This window comes from Anas platyrhynchos, chromosome 2 (assembly GCF_047663525.1).
Source record: "Anas platyrhynchos isolate ZD024472 breed Pekin duck chromosome 2, IASCAAS_PekinDuck_T2T, whole genome shotgun sequence".
In the NCBI taxonomy this organism is placed as follows: Eukaryota; Metazoa; Chordata; class Aves; order Anseriformes; family Anatidae; genus Anas; species Anas platyrhynchos.
Window position 1 is genome coordinate 102,515,909 of NC_092588.1, and position 18,150 is coordinate 102,534,058.

The following is an 18,150-nucleotide window of genomic DNA, read 5'->3' on the forward strand; positions in this document are numbered from 1 at the left end:
CCCTGCTCCCCATGGGGTGCCGTCCTTCCCAAACTGAGCCTGAGGGGGCTGCCTACAGGCAGCAGCTCTTCAGGAACTGCTCCCACATGGCTCTGTACCGCAGGGTCCATCCCCCAGGAGCAAACTGCTCCAGCACAGGTCCCCCACGGCTGGGCGGCAGCTCCCCCCAGACCCCCTGCTCCTGCGAGGGCTCCTCTCCATGGGCTGCAGCTCCGGCCCGGGGCCTGCTCCTGCGGGGGCTCTCCATGGGCCGCAGCCTCCTCCAGGCCACATCCACCTGCTCCACCGGGGGCTCCTCCACCCATGGGGGGGCTGCAGCGTGGAGATCTGCTCCATGTGGGACCCATGGGCTGCAGGGGGACAGCCTGCTCCACCAGGGACCCTCTCCACAAGGTCTCTTTGGAGCCAGCTGGAGCTGGCTCTGATTTGACATGGGGCAGCTGCTGGGCTCTTCTCACAGAGGACACCCCTGTGGCCTCCCACTACCAAACCCTTGCCACGTAAACCTGATGCAATAACACGCGAAGTTACTTCACTCGTTATGTATCAATCTCTCAGCATGAGGAACTCTGTTCCTGATGCTTAGGACTCTTCACTCTCCTGCTAGGAACAGCAGGAGAAAGATCCTTCCTGCCTTGAAGGATCTGTCATTTCTCTACCTTTCTGCCCAGGACACAGGACTGACAATTGTCGGTGTCTGTAACTTTCAAGTCATGGGCTGTTTCTCTTCCAATTGCTTATACCTAAATGCTGAGGAAACAGAGCAATTTAGGCTACTGAAGCATAGAGAACAGGCAAGTCTGGTATGTAGATGGCACGACATTTGCAACACGAAATAACACTACAAAAAGGAAAAGTTAAATCAGAAGCACCACTTTTTGACTAGAGAGCATACATCTTTGAGGTCAATCTGGGTCTCCCTGTGGGTCATCTGGGATCACCTGGTATTTACCTTCAGGGGTTTGATTTTGGGAAACAAGCTTTCTGCCAGACTTAGGAGGTGCAAGTAAAAGAAAGGCATGAGTTACTGCAAGTAAAATTTAACATTAATTTCCTGAAGGTAGGTTCCTCTTATTGCTTTATACATGAGTACCTCAGATAGTCTGAACCCCTCATCCCATATATATTTAAGACCTGTCTATACCTACAAACAGGTCTTCCATCTACATCATGAGTTTCCACCTTTTTTCTCCTCCTGTCTCTTCTTGAAGAGTAAAGGCTGCATAGGTCCCAGACTCAAGGGGGGGGGGGGGAGGGGAAGATAAAAGGAAAGAAGAAAAACTGATGTCCATACTACTTATCTTCTGCATATGGGAAAAATTCCCAATGCCATACCCTTTGCTTTTTGTTTTCTACATTAGCTCAGTAATGCTTTAGTCAAAGTATTCATCTGAAAATCAAATGGCAGGGAGTAGAAGGTTTTCTCTTGAATGGTGATAGCTAAATATGTGGATGCAAAGGATATCATCTACCTGACTTTCCTTGGAAGCAAGGTATTAAAATACCAGCATTTTACAGAGATGTGAAAATATAATGCGTTTTGCTTCCTATGTATAACTTCAATTACCTTTCTAAATTCAAAGTTGAAATACCTGATAGATTTAGATGTGAACTCATGACAATGCAGTTCAAGACAAACAGGATCCTGAAATTTTGGTTACTATACAACAGGCCAACAATCACAAGAAAGAGCACTCAAGCTGAAAATTATGACATCGAACGAAGCCCCAAAAGTGGCATTTCTTCCAGAATAAAATATAACCCGTCAACATTGGATTTTGTTACTAGAATGTGCAAATCTGCTTCGCTCACCTTCCTTTTCCATCACCCTGTATATAAATGTTATGTAGTAGCATAAAAGCTGGAGTTAGAATGGCTGCAGTAAGAATTCTGCAACCTTATGCTCCTGCCAGCTGCTAGTATATCTGCAGCAAAATAAAGAGACATTACAGCCTTTAGAAAGCACCATCAAGTGGCTATTATACAGTAGTTTTACCTTTCAAGCCAGTGATGCAACATGCTAAGAAGGTACCCACCGAACATCTAATCTGCACTTTCAGTCCTAAAACTGATTTACATAAAAACTACAACTCTAAAAAGCAACATGGGCTAGACATAAGCCTTGTTCATAACTATATCCAGTTCTAAAGCATTCCCTCTCAGCCAGCTGAGATTATGTACATCAGAGAAGATACAAACAGGCTCAATTGGAAGAAAACTCAATTATTTCTCAAAGAGGGCTTAAGGAAAGTGGTAAAGAATTTCCACCTGTCAGGTGAACTGCTAAGAATCCACTTGTGGTCAGTAAACACAGTTTAACAACAGTAGTTAATGAAAGATCGACTTACCAAGGCATAATGGATATTATTTTCAGTTATGTATACCTGGACTCCTACAGCTCAAGATTTAGGTCACCTTGTAGCTGCATATCCTTTTACACCAAGTGCATTTACTTCCCAGGCTGCGAAGGAGAATCTATAATTATATCAGCTCTGCTAAAAATTCTGAAAACTCAGGGGAGAACAAGGGAAGCTGACATTCTCTGCTTCACTCCCATGCTTTAGGCCCATAAACCCACTTCCTAATGTCTGCAGATCAGCAATGCCACCCTTAGAAACCACAACTAGAAATCAAGTTTTCAAGAAAAGGAGCAAAAGTCCTCCCATGAAATCTTTGCAGCTAAAGTCCATTAAAATGCTGAGGCAGACTCTCAATTGCCAACCGAGTTTGACAGTTCAGCAAGCAATCCAAGGTTGTATTTTACAGCTGCCCAATACTGCACTAGCAGAAAGAGGCTAGAGATGTTAAAAAAAAAAAAAAAAAAAAAAAAAAAAAAGATGTGGCAGGTTAGATCTTTTCAACAGAGATAAACACATATTATTGCCATGGTGCAGGCAGTTCATTGTGCTAGGGAATGCCTTCTGAAGAAGGGCATATAGTTGTAGTCCTCTGTCCAAACAAAGGACAATTTAAACTGAAATGATGAGCCCCTAATCTGGGCAGAGGAAAAAACAGCTGTGAAGAGGAGGACAAAAGGAGGAAAATACCCTTTATCTGGAGGAAAGAGCTACAGACTAGGGGTCAAAAGAGTATAAAAGCAGCCACTGCTGTCAATCCAAGGATATATCCTAGTGGGATACTGAGATAGGAGCCTCAGGTAAGGGTTGATAATGGATACTTAGGAAAGAACTTTAAGACAGGGCAATGTGGAACAGTATTTCCCACAGCACATCCTTCCTCAAAGGACAAACATCTGTACCTTACGTATTTCTTGAGATAGAGACTGTATCACTGTGTTTACAGGATTGTTCTTCCATAATTTTGTCTTTTTTTTTTCCCTAACTCCATTTATATTTTTGGTCCACATAGCATCCTGTGGTAGTGAGTTCCACAGCTGAGCTCCGTGTTACATAGAGGACTCCAGTCAGGGATTGCGCAGTGTGCTTGCTTGGGGCAGCAGACTTCAACCAAATAAGCTATAGCTCTAAAATACCCACCTATGCAACCTCTTTAGGTTCAGAGATGGACACAGCAAACAACCAATAGTTGACCAAATGTTCTAAGAGAAAGACAGTATCTGTAAATATAATTTTACTAGACACAGTTTGAAAATAGCAACTATGTACAATAATATTAAATACATTAAAAAAAAACCACCAACCAACTAAAAAAAAATATTCTTTTATCCTCATTAATTCCTTCCTATCGTTATAAAAAACAAACCAGAACCCAGAATACCAGTATTACTACCTTTTGATTAGCTTCATTTATCTCAGGTAAGACAAATGCTCTGTGATTCAATTTCCTCAATGAAGAGAATGGGAATGTTGTATTTTCTCACTACAAAATTCCAGATTAGGTAATGTACTTAGTTTTTGTAAAGCATCTATATAGACTGCTAATGGCAGGTGCTATACAAGTGCAATGAATTATTTCCTTATGTTTCTCCACTTCCTCCTCTGCGAACCCTTTTATTAGCAGATGCAGCTGGGAGCTAAATACACTGGTGACTTTGACTGACTGATGTGGTAGTGTTTATGCAAGTAAGCAGCAAGAAACACTAAATCAGAGCATAAACAAATCTTAGGCTAAATGTACAGATGAAAACCTAACACATACTAAAAATTGTGTGTTCCTGAAATTAGTATTCAGTTTGTAGAGATCCCATTTTTATTTTCTGGTTTAATTTTCAAATAATTTCAGTACTAAAGCATAACTGCAGACTGCACAGGGAGAAAATACTGAAATGGTTATTTTCCCCAAATTTAGAAACCATCTGTTTTGAAGTTCTGTTTGGCTAAGCAAATTACAGGACTCACAGACCAGCTAAGTGCTGAAACGTATATAAAATACCTTTTTTCCATTGCAGGAGAGGAATGCCTTTAGCTGAGCTGTTTTGCATGGTACCTCCAATTTATCCCTTCTCAATTCACTCTGGCATCTGTGTTGCTGGTGCTAGGGTAACAATCTCATCAGGGTGCTCAACAAAGGTTAATGCTGACAATAGACTGGCAGCACTTGATGTGTAAGCAAACAGGACTACCATTTCACTTGCATCTAAAAGGTCAACAAAACAGAACCTAATTCACTTCTTTCATACAAGCCCAAGGGCAGGCACATGACAGAAAAACCAGCAAGTTCATTGTCAGGTCTACAATGCCATAGGAAAACTAAAGGATTTCAGCACTGCAGGTGAAGTGATGTAAAAGAAACAGAGCAGGGAGCAGGGGCTGCTAATGATCATGGGCTTTTCTTTGGCAATATCCTGCTTATTTTTTCCTCAGTGAATAGAATAGAACAATTTATGCAGAATGAAGACTTACCCTGTAATTTAATTACCACAGGTTACTTTTTACATTGTATGATACACAAAGTGCTGATATTAAACTCAAGCTGCTGCAATAAAAACCCCTTTAATTTAATCTCACTACCAAATGTTGTTGCTGTGATTAATAATTAGCAAATGGCAGGTGACAAATCAAATAGAATTATAGCGTCATTCAGATTACATGAGCCTCTTATCCCACCCTGTTTTTCTAGCAACCTACTTGTTTGTCATCTCGTTCCCATCCACTTCCAATTATCCAAATTTACTTGTTCAGCCCAAAATGGTGCTTACAATGTGGCTCTATAAGAATTTGGTACAATGGCCCGCCAATACTGCACTGTTAGTGTCTTGCAGACATTACTGATCCATGGGGCAGGAGTTACAAAAGCTGACCTTATCGTGAGGAAACAGGATGCTGGAAAGTGGAGAAGAGAGGCAAGAACTGTTTAAGAGTGATGTTAAGAATGAAGAGAAACAGCATCTCCTCCTGGGAGTAGTGGATCGGTGGGTCTTCCTCACCCTAAGACATCACTCGCCAGTGCTCATCTTCTCCGTGTGCACTTTCAAACTCTCTCCTATTAACCCTGCTTCCCTGCTGCACATGTGTGCAGGCTCTGAAACTCAGCTGGAAGGAGCTTGGTGCTGAGCCCTTTGATATTAATGGCAAAGTTCATTCAGGTAACAGCTCTGTGGTTATCCCAGCCTACAATATTGGCCCTGTATACTCTTTAAAATATTACAGTTTGAATTTATATTCAATACATCATCATCTTGCCAACAGACTCCATCCTTGCTGAGGAAGAAAGTGTTTACAGCAGTATATAATGATAAACATATAAAGCCATCATCAATCATTCATCAGTTACAATTACCATTTGCATCCATTTATCTAATCACAGTCTGCAGTAACTGCTGCACTTAAGCAGTTCAAAACCACTTTAAAGATGGAAATGTTGAGGATAACTACTGCATAATTACCTTCACATTTTGTAGCACTCTGCTAACTCATATTTCTGTCCCTTTTCGGGTTTAATGTATATTAAATAAAGAGGAATTATTATTTACATACACCCCCACTCACCTACACACTCACATGTACTGACTGTGACAGTGCAGGTGAGAAATAGCAGAGTAGTCTCATAAACCCAATTTAATGCGCAACTTCAGCTGTCTCAGACACTTAGCCTCTTAGTCTATCTCTGCTGCTACTTTAAATACACTGTATCTCATATCTAACTATAACAAAAAAACAAAACCCACCACCAGTACCACCAAAAAAAACCACCAAACACACAAAAACCAACCTCCTGTCTTTTTTCTCTCCCCTTCTCCTCTGCAAGATCATCTGCCAGAAAATTATTTCCTACCTGTCCTGGATGTCAGAATTCATTCTCAGCCCTCCCTTCCCATTTCTCTTTTTCATTCCCACTAATCTGAAGATGACAAACACTGGTCCTGAAGTACTGAGAGCTGAAAGGTCAGATAACTTCCAGTGCTCAAAAGCTATACCAAAGAGGACAGAAAATGGTTTGTTCTGCAGTGCCTACAATAACTTAATTTGCTGTATGACAAAAATAATGGATTGTTGAAGGTGGAAGGAATTGTATTTGTGTATTCTTTCACTTCTTCTGTCTTTTTCTTAAAATGCAATAATATCCAACTTTCTACACCAAAATGGATGTTTGTCTGAAGAGCATTCTAAAGTTTTGGGGGGGGTTCAAACCAACTCTCCTCACAACACCAAAACTGTGATCCCCACCAGCCAACCACACAAACACACAACTGCTACTTCACAGAATCATGGAATGGCTTAGGTTGGAAGACCAACCCAAGTTGGTCTTCAAGACCACCCAGTTCCAACCCCCTGCCATGGGCAGGGACACCTCCCACTAGACCAGGCTGCCCAAAGCCCCATCCAGCCTGGTCTTGAGCACCTCCAGGGATGGGGCATCCACAGCTTCTCCAGGCAACCTGTGCCAGGGCCTCACCTCCCTTGTAGTGAAGATTTTCCTCCTAACCTCTAATCTAAATCCTACCCTCTTTAACATTAAAACCATTCCCCCTTGTTTTGTCATTACCTGACTGAGCAAGGAAATCACTCTCCATCTTTTTATAGTCCCCCTTTAAGTATTGAAAAACTGCATTGAGGTTTCCTCAGAGCCCTCTCTTCTCCAGGCTGAACATCCTCAGCTCCCTCAGCCTTTCTTTGTAGGAAGGGTGCTCCAGCCTTCTGATCATCTTTGTGGCCCTCCCCTGGACTCGCTCTACCATGCCCACATCCTTCTTGTGCTGGGGGACCCAGATCTGGACGCAGCACTCCAAGTGGGGCCTCATAAGGGCAGAGCAGAAGGGGACAATCACCTTCTTCCACCTGCTGGTCACTCCCCTGTTGCTGCAGCAGGATGCAGTTGGCCTTCTGGGCTGCAAGCACACCCTGCTGGCTCATGTCGAGCTTTTCATCCACCAGAATTCCCAAGCCCTCTGCAGGGCTGCTCTCAATGAGTTCTCCCAGTCTGTGCTCATGTCTGGGATTGCCCCGACCCAGGTGCAGCACCTTGCACTTGGACTTGTTGAATTTCACTAGGCCCACTTCTCTACTTAACAGCTTTCTCTACAGCATGTGATTAAGGAAAAACATCAGAGACCTCTTTGCAGCATTCTTAGATAGTTGTCTAAACAAAACAAAGCCCACAACAGTCTAAGCTTCTAAGAGAAAGTCAGTAATGGGTGCTGCTGGGCAAGCCTGGCCTACAGAGACTGGAGATTACAGCAGCAACGGGTGAATGCACAAACCACCTCCCACTTGGGTATCGTGGGGGACAGAATTGACTTCTGCAGGAGCAGCAGTTGAGAGAGCAGGAACTGCAGCCCCGCACTTCAGCAAGAGTGCTCCGTCAGCCCTCGAGGCTCTCAAACCTCTTGACGCACAAGCTCTACATCCTCCAATTCTGCAGACATCTGCTAAACACTCTCCAGCTATGAATGTCAACTGTGCTGTGACAAAAAAAGACCCAACAAAAATAACAAACAAAAAAAAAATCCACATTATGTATGGAGTGCAGGCTGCACAACCTATTCTGTAGATGGCACTGTATGTTAAACAATGATTTTCTTCTCTTTCCACAGTACAGTTTCTGAGGATAATAACCCAAATGCAGCCTCTAACACAATACAGAATATATATTTATTTAAAATCAGTAATCTTTTCATGGTATTACCTTTCAACTGCAACTCCACAAGTTGTCTCCTAATTGCAATAAATTATCTTTATTCCTGAAGTACAGAACTAACGGGCAGGACAAGGTGCACTGTACAGATGCAGAGTAATAGGCAGCCCCTGCCCCAAAGAGTTAACAAGACAAAAAATAAGAGAAGAGACAGAGCAGACTAATGAGAGCTAATGATGTGTTCCATCCCTGCTGCTGGTCCCCAGCCTGTTGTGCTACCCACTGAGTCAGCAAGTGGTGCTGTGTGCCATGGTAACTATTAACTTTTTTTTTTTTTTTTTTTTTTTTTAAAGGCTGTCTTCATTATTAGGAACTTCTGAAGGATTTGTTGAAAATGGCATCAGAGGAGGTATGCCACAAAACTGGCAGCGAAATTCTGGAAACACTGGTGCAAAACCAAGATTGACAAACAGCATGTGAATCATTATCCTGGTGGGTTAGAAAATGGCATAAAGTGAAAAAAAAAATATAATTGCACAATAGCTAGTAAAATTCTTCAGGAATTCAGCTGGGACACTACTGTAATTCTGGTAGCATTAAAAGGAATACAAGTTAATCTCATGATTCACTGACAACAATGTTTGCCTGAGGTATATGAGATGTAAAATTAATTGCCAGCAGGAGAGGTCCCAGAAATCTAAATCTTAAACATTTCAGGTCTGTTGTAGAACTATACTAACATAAGCATGTAGGGTAACAAAAACCTGCATGATAGAGCAAGTGGCACGTGCAGTTTCTGAAGAACCAAACTGCCTTCCTGGTGTATGCTGCAAGTGAACAATACAAATCTCTACATATGCTCCCAACAAAAAGCTGTCTTTCAGAGTACTGCCAGTGTTGATCTGCAGTTATCAAAAAACTGGTTGCAGGCTGTTGGAATGTTACCAGGTAAACACATCAACCCTTTGTGTTTCAACATAAAAAGGAATTATATCGAATTATTCTTCTACAACTAAGATTGTGTTGATGTTAATATTTCATTCCAGTTCATGACATGATGAAAATTTTCCCTGCTCTCTAGTGAGTTTCTTGCATTGTTTGTATAAACAGTCGATCTGGACTGAATTTTAATCTGGATTGAAAATCTTGCTCTATGTATGGCAGACAAAGCCACAAGAGTATGGTACGTTTTTAGCATTGTAAAAAAAGCAAACACGCAAATTCACATCCACTGTGGTTGATTCATGCAGCCCTGAGTTTCTTGTTCTCTTACAACTCTGCAGACGTACCATATTCTGGTGCTTTTAGCAATTCCAATGAAAAATTTACGACTGTTTAAAAAGCCCTGGTACGTATCCAGAACCCTTTTCTTCCAGAATTCTCTCATGAAAGATTTACTAGCTGCATGGATCTGACAGCTGTATTGGTAGGAAACCACATCTGTTGAACTACAGGTAAAGGAGCCACATGCAAGAAATATTTGAAAGTCATTTGTCTTTCCATGTCTTCATACTTTGCCCAGACTGCAAAATCAGGAGGAATTCATGTAAATTACTACAGCCAATCAGTAATACATAAAAAATATGCAGAGCTAGAAAAGAAAGGTTTATAGCGAGAGTGAGAAGAGATATTCAAAGGGGAACCAGCACTGACAGCTAACCCTGGAGACTGAGATTAAAGTTGCTATCACCTTATTTTACATATAGAAAAGCCACTCCAGGCATTTTTGAAGGTTATATCTCCCGCTGCAGAGTTTGACTTGTAGTAAGTACTTCTACCCATGTTTAGCTTTACACACTGAATAATCTCCTTATATTTCATGGAACCAGTCACATGTGTGAAAATACATGGAAGGCTAAGTCTTCTGATAAGTCAAGGGGTTCAGTTATCCTAGTTTAGTGAAGGAAACGGACAGAGCTACTTCCAGATTACCATACTATTATTAAAGACAGTGTGTATTTTTTCCATTAATTCCACAAGCTTGGTATTAAGCTTTAATGATTTCATAAAACATGAATTCTTCAATATACATTGGATATAAAGACTACAGGAAGATAAGGTGAGCATGTAAGGGTTTTATAATAATTAAAAGGGGGGATAAAATTTGAAGAGAGACTTGTTTGTATCAAAGCTATTCATCAATTGCAGAAGTCAACTGAAGCTCATCTTATTCACAGAATGGCTTGGGTTGGAAGGGAGCCTTCTCTTCTCCAGGCAAAGCAAACTCAACTCTCTCAGCCTTTCTTCATCAGAGAGATACTCCAGCCCTCTAATTGTCTTCATGGCCCCCCTCTGGATTTGCTCTAACAGGCCTATATTTTCCTTATGCTGCTGACCCCAGAGTGAAACACTTTATTCCAGGGGCTAAAGGTTAAAACGTCTTAAATCATATAATGAATTGCCTCTGTGACAGACATGCGTGATGCACCTTACATGTGTGTTAGAGAACATTTTTTAATTTAAAACTTTTCTGTTTGTTGTAGAACAAAATAATGAAATAATGGAATACATAGGAAGAAAGCATGGCTTTTTTTTTTTTTTTTGTTGTGGTGGGGGGAGAGAGGAGAGAGGGTTGGCTAAATTTCTTCGAATTAAATCTAAAATTTGACGTGTAAAACAAATGCAAAACTGACCATGCTTCATCTTCACCTGACTAGAGTGAAAAAACTATCTTCAGTAGCAAACCCTGTAACTATTATTATTAAATGATGACTGGAAATATAAAATCTGATAAAAACCAAAATGTTAAATTCTAAGCTACCATCCCCAGATTTCAAAATACACTAAGGAAATAACCTGAAGAATACTGATTCATTAATGACACAATTTTTAATTCTACATTGTTTTCAGTACTTAATCCAGACTCAGACATCAAAGCTTTCTGTAATTATGTTCTTAAACTCTATCTATGGTTTATACAATGGAAAAAAAAAACACCTCCAATAATTCTCTTTATAACTGTTTTTTCTTTCCTCTCTGTTTCTATAAGCAAAACAAACCATATCGTTCTTTCCAACTCCTTTGCTTTAAATCAAGAAGCAAACTCCTGATGAGTGTTCACGCAGCTGATTAGAAAATTGTCTTACAAACAGCATCATTAAGTGGCATGCCAATCAGCAGTGATACAGTGGTATTGCTGGTGCCTGTGTAAATTATAGAGTAATGCCTTATGCTTGGGAAACCTAAATGTACAATTCTGAGATTTCTTATTGGCAATTAGATTATAAACGCTGTGTTCTAATGCTTAACAGCATGAGAATATATTCATTGCATACTGTATTTGTAGAATACAGAAAGGAAAAAAAATCCTAATTGGAGCAGACTTTATGAAGAAGCTGTTATGGAGGAACCTCCAATACTGGAAGCTTATAAAAGACAAACTTTTTTTTGACAGGAACCTGTCATAGAAAAATCTATAAGGGCTATAGGATCTCTTGAACTCTATTCCACCCCCAATTACTTGGATTTACTATTTGTTTTATGACATGTACCACCACTGACATAAAATATATTAAAAATATTTGGACTTGTTTGAAAGGTGTCAGTGGTTTTATCAATAATTTATTAAATACCAGATAAAGCTTCAAAATGTAAAAAAACACAGCAAACACAGCTACCACACACTGACCTAGACTTGTGTTGACACAAGTTGACATGCTACATGCTTACCTGTTAATAGTTCATGGACTCACATGCACACAGAAGATGATTCTTGAGAAATGTCAAGATTGCAATGTCAGACTCGGGACTTATCGGATGCCAGAATTAAGGTTTGCCTGTGAAATTTTAATTAAGATTCTTCAGCATTCATCCTTTAATTACGCACTCATGTTAAACAAGTGGGCCAGACTCTTTCAGTAAACAGTGTTTGCTGAACTGACACATTTTGAGCCCTGATTCATTATAGGGCTTTATGCCTTATTTACTACATAGATTTAAATAGCATTGAACGTGCACATATTAAAATGCTCACAGACTTCTCTGTGGTGCTCAGTACAACAGAACTGATAATGCCATTGCACCTGCCCAAACACTCCAGAGCAAAGTCACAAATTAATGACAACAGTGGGTGTCTTGGAGATGAAGTTTCACTTCTGAGTATCCTGTGTTTTGCAGGACCAGGCAGAGCCCTCAGGAACGTCAGGGTGCTGAGCACCGCACTCAAGTGCTGTGAAAAACAAATGTCTGACGTGCATGTTGATAATGCACTTGCTTGGAGTAAAATCATAGACAACTCTTGAATTAGTAGCCCTAAAAGCGCAAGTGAGAGAAAGTTTTCCTTCTTGTTTTTAAGTCAAATGACTAATGCCATCTCTCGTCATTGGATCAATACCCAGCAAATCTTGTCGACAGGCATGTGTCACCTGTGCTGACCAGTCTACTGACAGCAGAAGTAGGTTGTTATCCCTGGACAGCTGTGGAAAAAGAGGGATTGCTACAGCAGAGAAATAACAAGACTGAGAAATGCTGTCCTCAATTCAGGGTTTCAAAAGCAAGTATGTCAACTGTCTACTTAAAACACCTATTTTTATTTTCTCAATCTCTGTGCTCATATCTTCCCATATTTTGACGTTACCTGTCCTTCCTTCTCTCCAAAACATGTCTCTACTCCCACATGCGATCTCCTAGCATCCTGGTTTTCCCTCTGTGTTTCTCTTTTCTCGTTCCTTTCCTGTTGTTGCCCTGATTCCCCCATGTATATGCATGGCTCAAGAGATGCTGCAGCAAGACATGTATACATCTATTACAAATTTGTATTTTCCAACTCACCTGGAAAAAACAGATTTGCCTAGTGGTCTGTAATTGGTATGTACATCTAAAATTAATAGTTCCAGAACACACTGATTACAGTTAGTTGTTACTAGCTGATTAATTACACATCGGGATGCCATAAACAACTCACAGCCAAAACATAACTTTTTTGAAGTATTCAGCAGTCAGCGATGGCATCCACCAGACTTCCATCCTCTCCAGAACTTCATACCACAGAAAGGAAAAAAACACCCTTTCTGCTTTTCCACAAACATCTAGTGACAAAAACTGGTAGAGAAAAAGGCCCCTCAGGAACAGTGTGTGATGTATTTGTAAAAGGTGCAGCGAATGAAGAATTGAGGCACAGTAGAGGGAATAGAACTGCTTGTCATTAAGACACAGGAACAGATCACTGCAGAGGATTTCCCCCAGTGTCATGTTTTTGGGGAGAAGAGATAAATAACATACACTGCTATCTACTAAATTGGAAAGCAGGGGTCAGTTCTGCTAACTACACGAACAACCCCCCGAAAATCCAAGCATCACGTTTGTTTGTTAACTGAGCCACCACAAACAAATACATCCCATTTTTTAAAATATACTTTTAAAACTCTAGGAGATGCCAGACATGACTGATGTCTCCTCCTACTGGTCCTTGCCCTTTTGCGGTTCTGCAGAGAACATTGGGAACTGGCAATAACTCACCACATGCCTCAGAGAGCTTTCTTGTGTTGGAAATCTCTCGGTAGTGTGACATTTACATTCATTATGGCTGATTCTGGGCATTTAAATATGAAAACAATTAAAGCATATTTGCAAGGGATATGACAAATGAGCATTTGCACTCTGGCCAATTTTTCACAGACTTTCATTCAAACACACCATGATGTTTCAGCTTTGCCTCTGCAATTGTCCAAATGAGATGATTTCCCAATATCCATATGGGCAGGTTGACTGATGAGAATGCCTTTAGAATTAAACGCCTTTAGTATAAACTCAAAGGTCTCTTTCTTGGACCAATTCTGCTTCCGCAACCACTGATGAGATTTCAGAGCCACCATTGAAATCCATAGAATTACCGTGCATTCACATCAATCTAAATGGTAGCTCCCTGCAGAGCTCTCTCTTCCCCAGCAAGGTGCTCAGTGTTTACAGTTCCTACCCTTTAGCAGCAGCAGGTTGTTTCTGATTTTCATGTGACTTTAGTATCCTTACTAATCAGCTGCAACTGAAGAGATGGGAACTGTCTGTACCAAAATTGGGCTGAGCCAGTGCACCTATTGTTTCATAACTCCAGATCACATTTCCATTAGCAGAAGGGACTAAAGTGAAAGAGGGGATGCAAGGGAAAAAAAAAAAAAAAAGTGTTTTGCACCCATGACAATCTTCTCACCTCTATTATTAATGATGAAATTAAATTGTGCAGTTGCAGAGTGCCATGGCAACATAGTTAAAGATAAATAAGTGCCTTGAGTTTACTTCAGGATGGTCTTAGGCTGTGGAGAGCCATCTGCTTGGTACACAGCTATGATGGAGAACTCTCTGTATTTTTTTTTTTTTTTTTTTTTTTAATATTCCATTCCCTTCCTGGCAATTACTGCCTGGCACTGTTCTGTGGAAGGATCACATATACACTCCCATGTGCTTTTAGAGAAGGATGGGCTAAACTTAGTGCTGGTTTCAGTTCAGATCCAGAGTACTCATGAATCTTTCTGTAAGTGGAGTCCTACATCAGTAATGTCTCCAAACAGTGTGATCTGGAAGAGCATGCAGGTTTATCATGTTAAAACTGCCTTTCCAAATTGAATGCCAGGACCCTGCTACAGAAGAGCTGGAACCAAATCTCCCTCCCACTAACTCCAAACATTTGTTGAAATCTATGGAAATGCACTGAAACCGTGACAGGAAGAACCTCAGGAGATCCTCACCTCAAGTCCCTTCACAAAGTTTGACCGAGGTTTTGAGCTACTGTCCAGGAAAAAATGTAAGTACAGCTTTAGGGGCTGAGCCCAACTGAGCTCTGTTCATCGCTCCTCTAACGTATGCCAAATGATCTTTCTGGTTCAAAATCATTTCATGCAATGCTAAGCAATGCCCTCACTGTTGCCTTTGCTGACTTGCAGTAGCCCAGTGGGATGCCAGGCTGCCACCATCAGAACATCTGCTTTGTTGGAAAAGTATTTCAGCAGGCCTTGCCTTGTAATAAATGATGTGACCCTGGAAGGCAGACAGCAGCACTCCTGCAGGCAAATAGCTTGCAAAAGGTCAAAAACGCCCAAAGCTTTGGGAGCAGCAGCAGCATTTCCGTCACTGCACTACCCAGGGTCTTAGCAGTGCAATAAATAGGGAGAAGATAAATTATCAAAGCTCTGTGGACAGATCCCAGTTGATGGACTGGGAAGTCTTCTACCAGTGAAGAATGAGAAGAGACGGAAGGACAGGAAAGCAGAGGGGAACAGTGGATAATTCAGCTGTGAAGCTTTTTACTTTGCTGCTGAAAATGGACCTCCTCCTTCAAGTGCTGCTAAGTTTACCTCACTCAGAATGAACTGGGGCAGCAAAGTGTGCCATATACACTACTTCAGTTATGAAACAGGCTAGAGTGCTTACAGAAACAGCTTTGCTAGATGCATAGATGTTCATCTTAATTTATTGCCCTTTCCAGAATTGTCCCTCACTCTCTGATTCATTTTTTCCTTAGGGAGTTAGTTCTTTTCTTTCATCTTTTAGTCTCTGCATTTCTCCTAAAACATAAAAACCCGTTGCTTTTACAACCTGTTTGTCCCATCTGCGATGCCCAATGTCAACACAACCCCAATGTAGTGGAAAAACAGTGCAAACATTTTACTTCTACTAGCAATGTAAACAGCATCAAAAGGATTTTGAATCCTGTTTTTCTACCTGTGAAGTTAGTTGTTAGTGGATGCTCTGCTGCTACAGTTAGAGGAAGAAGGTCTTGCTCCTGTTGTTATTGCTATTGCCATTTGAAGTGAAATGACTGGCATTCTTTTGAATGGCAGCATTTTACAGCAATTTAACTTCCTGCCTAAAGAAGCCAATTTGCATGAAAATTATCTGGAAAGCACAATCACATACACACACATTTATATATATCTATATGCTGATATTTTCAGTACAGGCATGACATGCAGCATATCAAAGGCCAGAGGGATGAAGAGTAAATTAGCTGGTGAGATTATTTTCTACAGTAATTTACTAGAAAAGGAACCATTTCTGAGAAAAGTCTACCATTACCCTCCAACCTCTTCTATGGTGAACGTTGCAGCTGATTTCTACCTTCATTCTCATTCAAGTTCCATGAAAGCACCACTGAGGACGTAAATAAGAATGCTGGGTAATTCTGGCATTATTGGATTTTTCTTTATTTATTTATTAGGCATGGGAGCTGTTATCAGCAAGCAGCCAGGTGAGTCAAACCATATAAAGCATTATCTGATTCCTGTGCTGTAAATCAGATTTTAATAGAGGAGAGATCTGTATCCCTTTGGGAATGGAAAGAATATGTTTATAATGTGTTCTGAATGTGTGCTGCACAATAGCAAGTATGGATAAAAATATTTTCTCTAATCAATTTTCCACTTTATTCTCCAAGTTCTTTCACCCATAAAATGAGAACTAAAACAAATGAACGTTCTGTTTTTGGCGACTAAGACAAGCATGCATAAAAGCATGCATACATGTTGCATCCTCACACAGAAACACAAAAGTACTGAATTCTGCAATATTAAAAGTATAATCAAGACATCAAGTGCATTTGTTTCTGAGCTGGCAGAATAATTTACAGATTTCAGGTTTATCTAATTCAGCCATTAAAGTGAGGGCCTTGGTATCCTACTTGCAACCCCAATACAGCTTCTGTCTTAGGCATTTATCCTTGTCTTTTTCTATTCAGACGCTATGAAGTCTCATGACAGCACCTGTAGATTAGACACAGATAACGTTTGACTACCCCTTGAAGGTTTTACACATTTTAATCAGCAGAGTAATCCAGATATGCTCAGAGAGAAATCTTTGTTAAACATTAAAAACCTTGACGCAAAGCCAGCTCTTTCTTTCACTGCAGTGTTATTTGAATGTTGAGTTGCTGGAAATTATTGCTTGCAAAAATGAGGGCTTCCCTCACACCTAACATATCATTTTTTGGCTGTTCAAACAGAACCAAAATTCTGAAAATAGTTTACAACCAAGGAACTTAACAATATTTTGAGGACTCAAAAATTATTTAAAAAAAAAAAAACAAACACAAACAAACACAAAAAAAAACACTAATTACACTAATTTGTTAGATCATGTTCTATTAATTCCATGACAAAATGGGGGAAAAAGGCTTGTCATATCATGTTTGGATTGAAAATTTCTTCCATGATTTACACACCAAAATACGAATTTATAACCAAATCACTTCATTCACTGAGGTTTATGAAACTGTGTCATAAAAATGCCATTAATAAGCAAACAGGGAAAGCACTACTGCTCCCAGACGCCAGCAACAGTGCAGATATCCAGGTCAGACTTCAATGTCTTCTCATTCCCTTTTTTTGCCAGATGAGCCTTCACTTCTCTCCATTGCAAATTACAGGAGGACTAATAGTTTTATAAGTAATGGCAGAAGGCAGCACAAAAGCCAGAAACACAATATAAGCTAATATCAAACTTACATTACCTGAATATAAGGCTTATTTACTAGGACAAAAATAATCTGAGTCACAATTAATGACATGCTCTATTTGAGATATTGGTTTCCCTTTTGTGGATGCAACTACACTTCCATTTGTTTCATCAATACCCGAACAGTAACCTGATTCAAAATTTGTATTTGGATGAGTAAAGTTTAGCTCCAGTCACCTGGGAACAAGATCAATTTCAGGTTGTAATGGCTTTGGTGTCTCAGATAGATTAAATATCTTCAAGGAATACCAGATTATTTTTGGTTTTATTTATCTGTGATGATAATGCAGAGAAATAGTTCCTTCATTTACGACCTGTGAGAAACGCAAATACTGAGGCTGTACAGTGTAGCCTGTAACAGGATGCAGTGTACACATCACTAAGGAAAACACAGTAAATGTCTGAGGTTTCCTCTAAGTGATGGAGAACAATAATGACTGGGAGAAGAAGGGATGTTGGTGTCACATTAGCACAAAACAACAGTCGCTTAAATACTTTTTTGTGTCTTCCATAAAAAATAAAGACTGAATTAAGTGCAATAAAAATCCCAGTAGGTCCATATCTAGCTATGCTTCTTAGGAAACCGAAGAAGTCTAATACAGCAAAATTAGAAAGCTAAACATTGAAGAAACTGACTTCTCAAGCCAATCCTAGATATGAACTATTACTGCTTTTTATCACTGCATCTCGTGTTCCCCTCAAACTGGTACAGGT

At 40.2% G+C, this 18,150-nt stretch overlaps 1 protein-coding gene across 8 annotated transcripts in view; it reads right to left on the bottom strand.

Moving 5' to 3' along the window:
* TPK1 (thiamin pyrophosphokinase 1) overlaps positions 1-18,150 on the bottom strand; it is a 317,983-nt gene that overhangs the window by 46,246 nt on the left and 253,587 nt on the right. The window contains exon 8 of one of the 8 annotated variants that reach the window (XR_011806855.1): positions 11,665-11,771. The exons of 6 other annotated variants lie outside the window; for them this stretch is intronic. Coding sequence is in view for 1 of the 2 variants with exons in the window: in XM_072033312.1 (XP_071889413.1) it covers positions 16,657-16,685 (29 nt within the window). In the remaining variant the exon portion in view is untranslated. Of the gene's footprint in view, positions 1-11,664; positions 11,772-16,641; positions 16,686-18,150 lie in introns of those variants that run through there. One more of the 8 variants, XM_072033312.1, reaches the window with a different exon arrangement.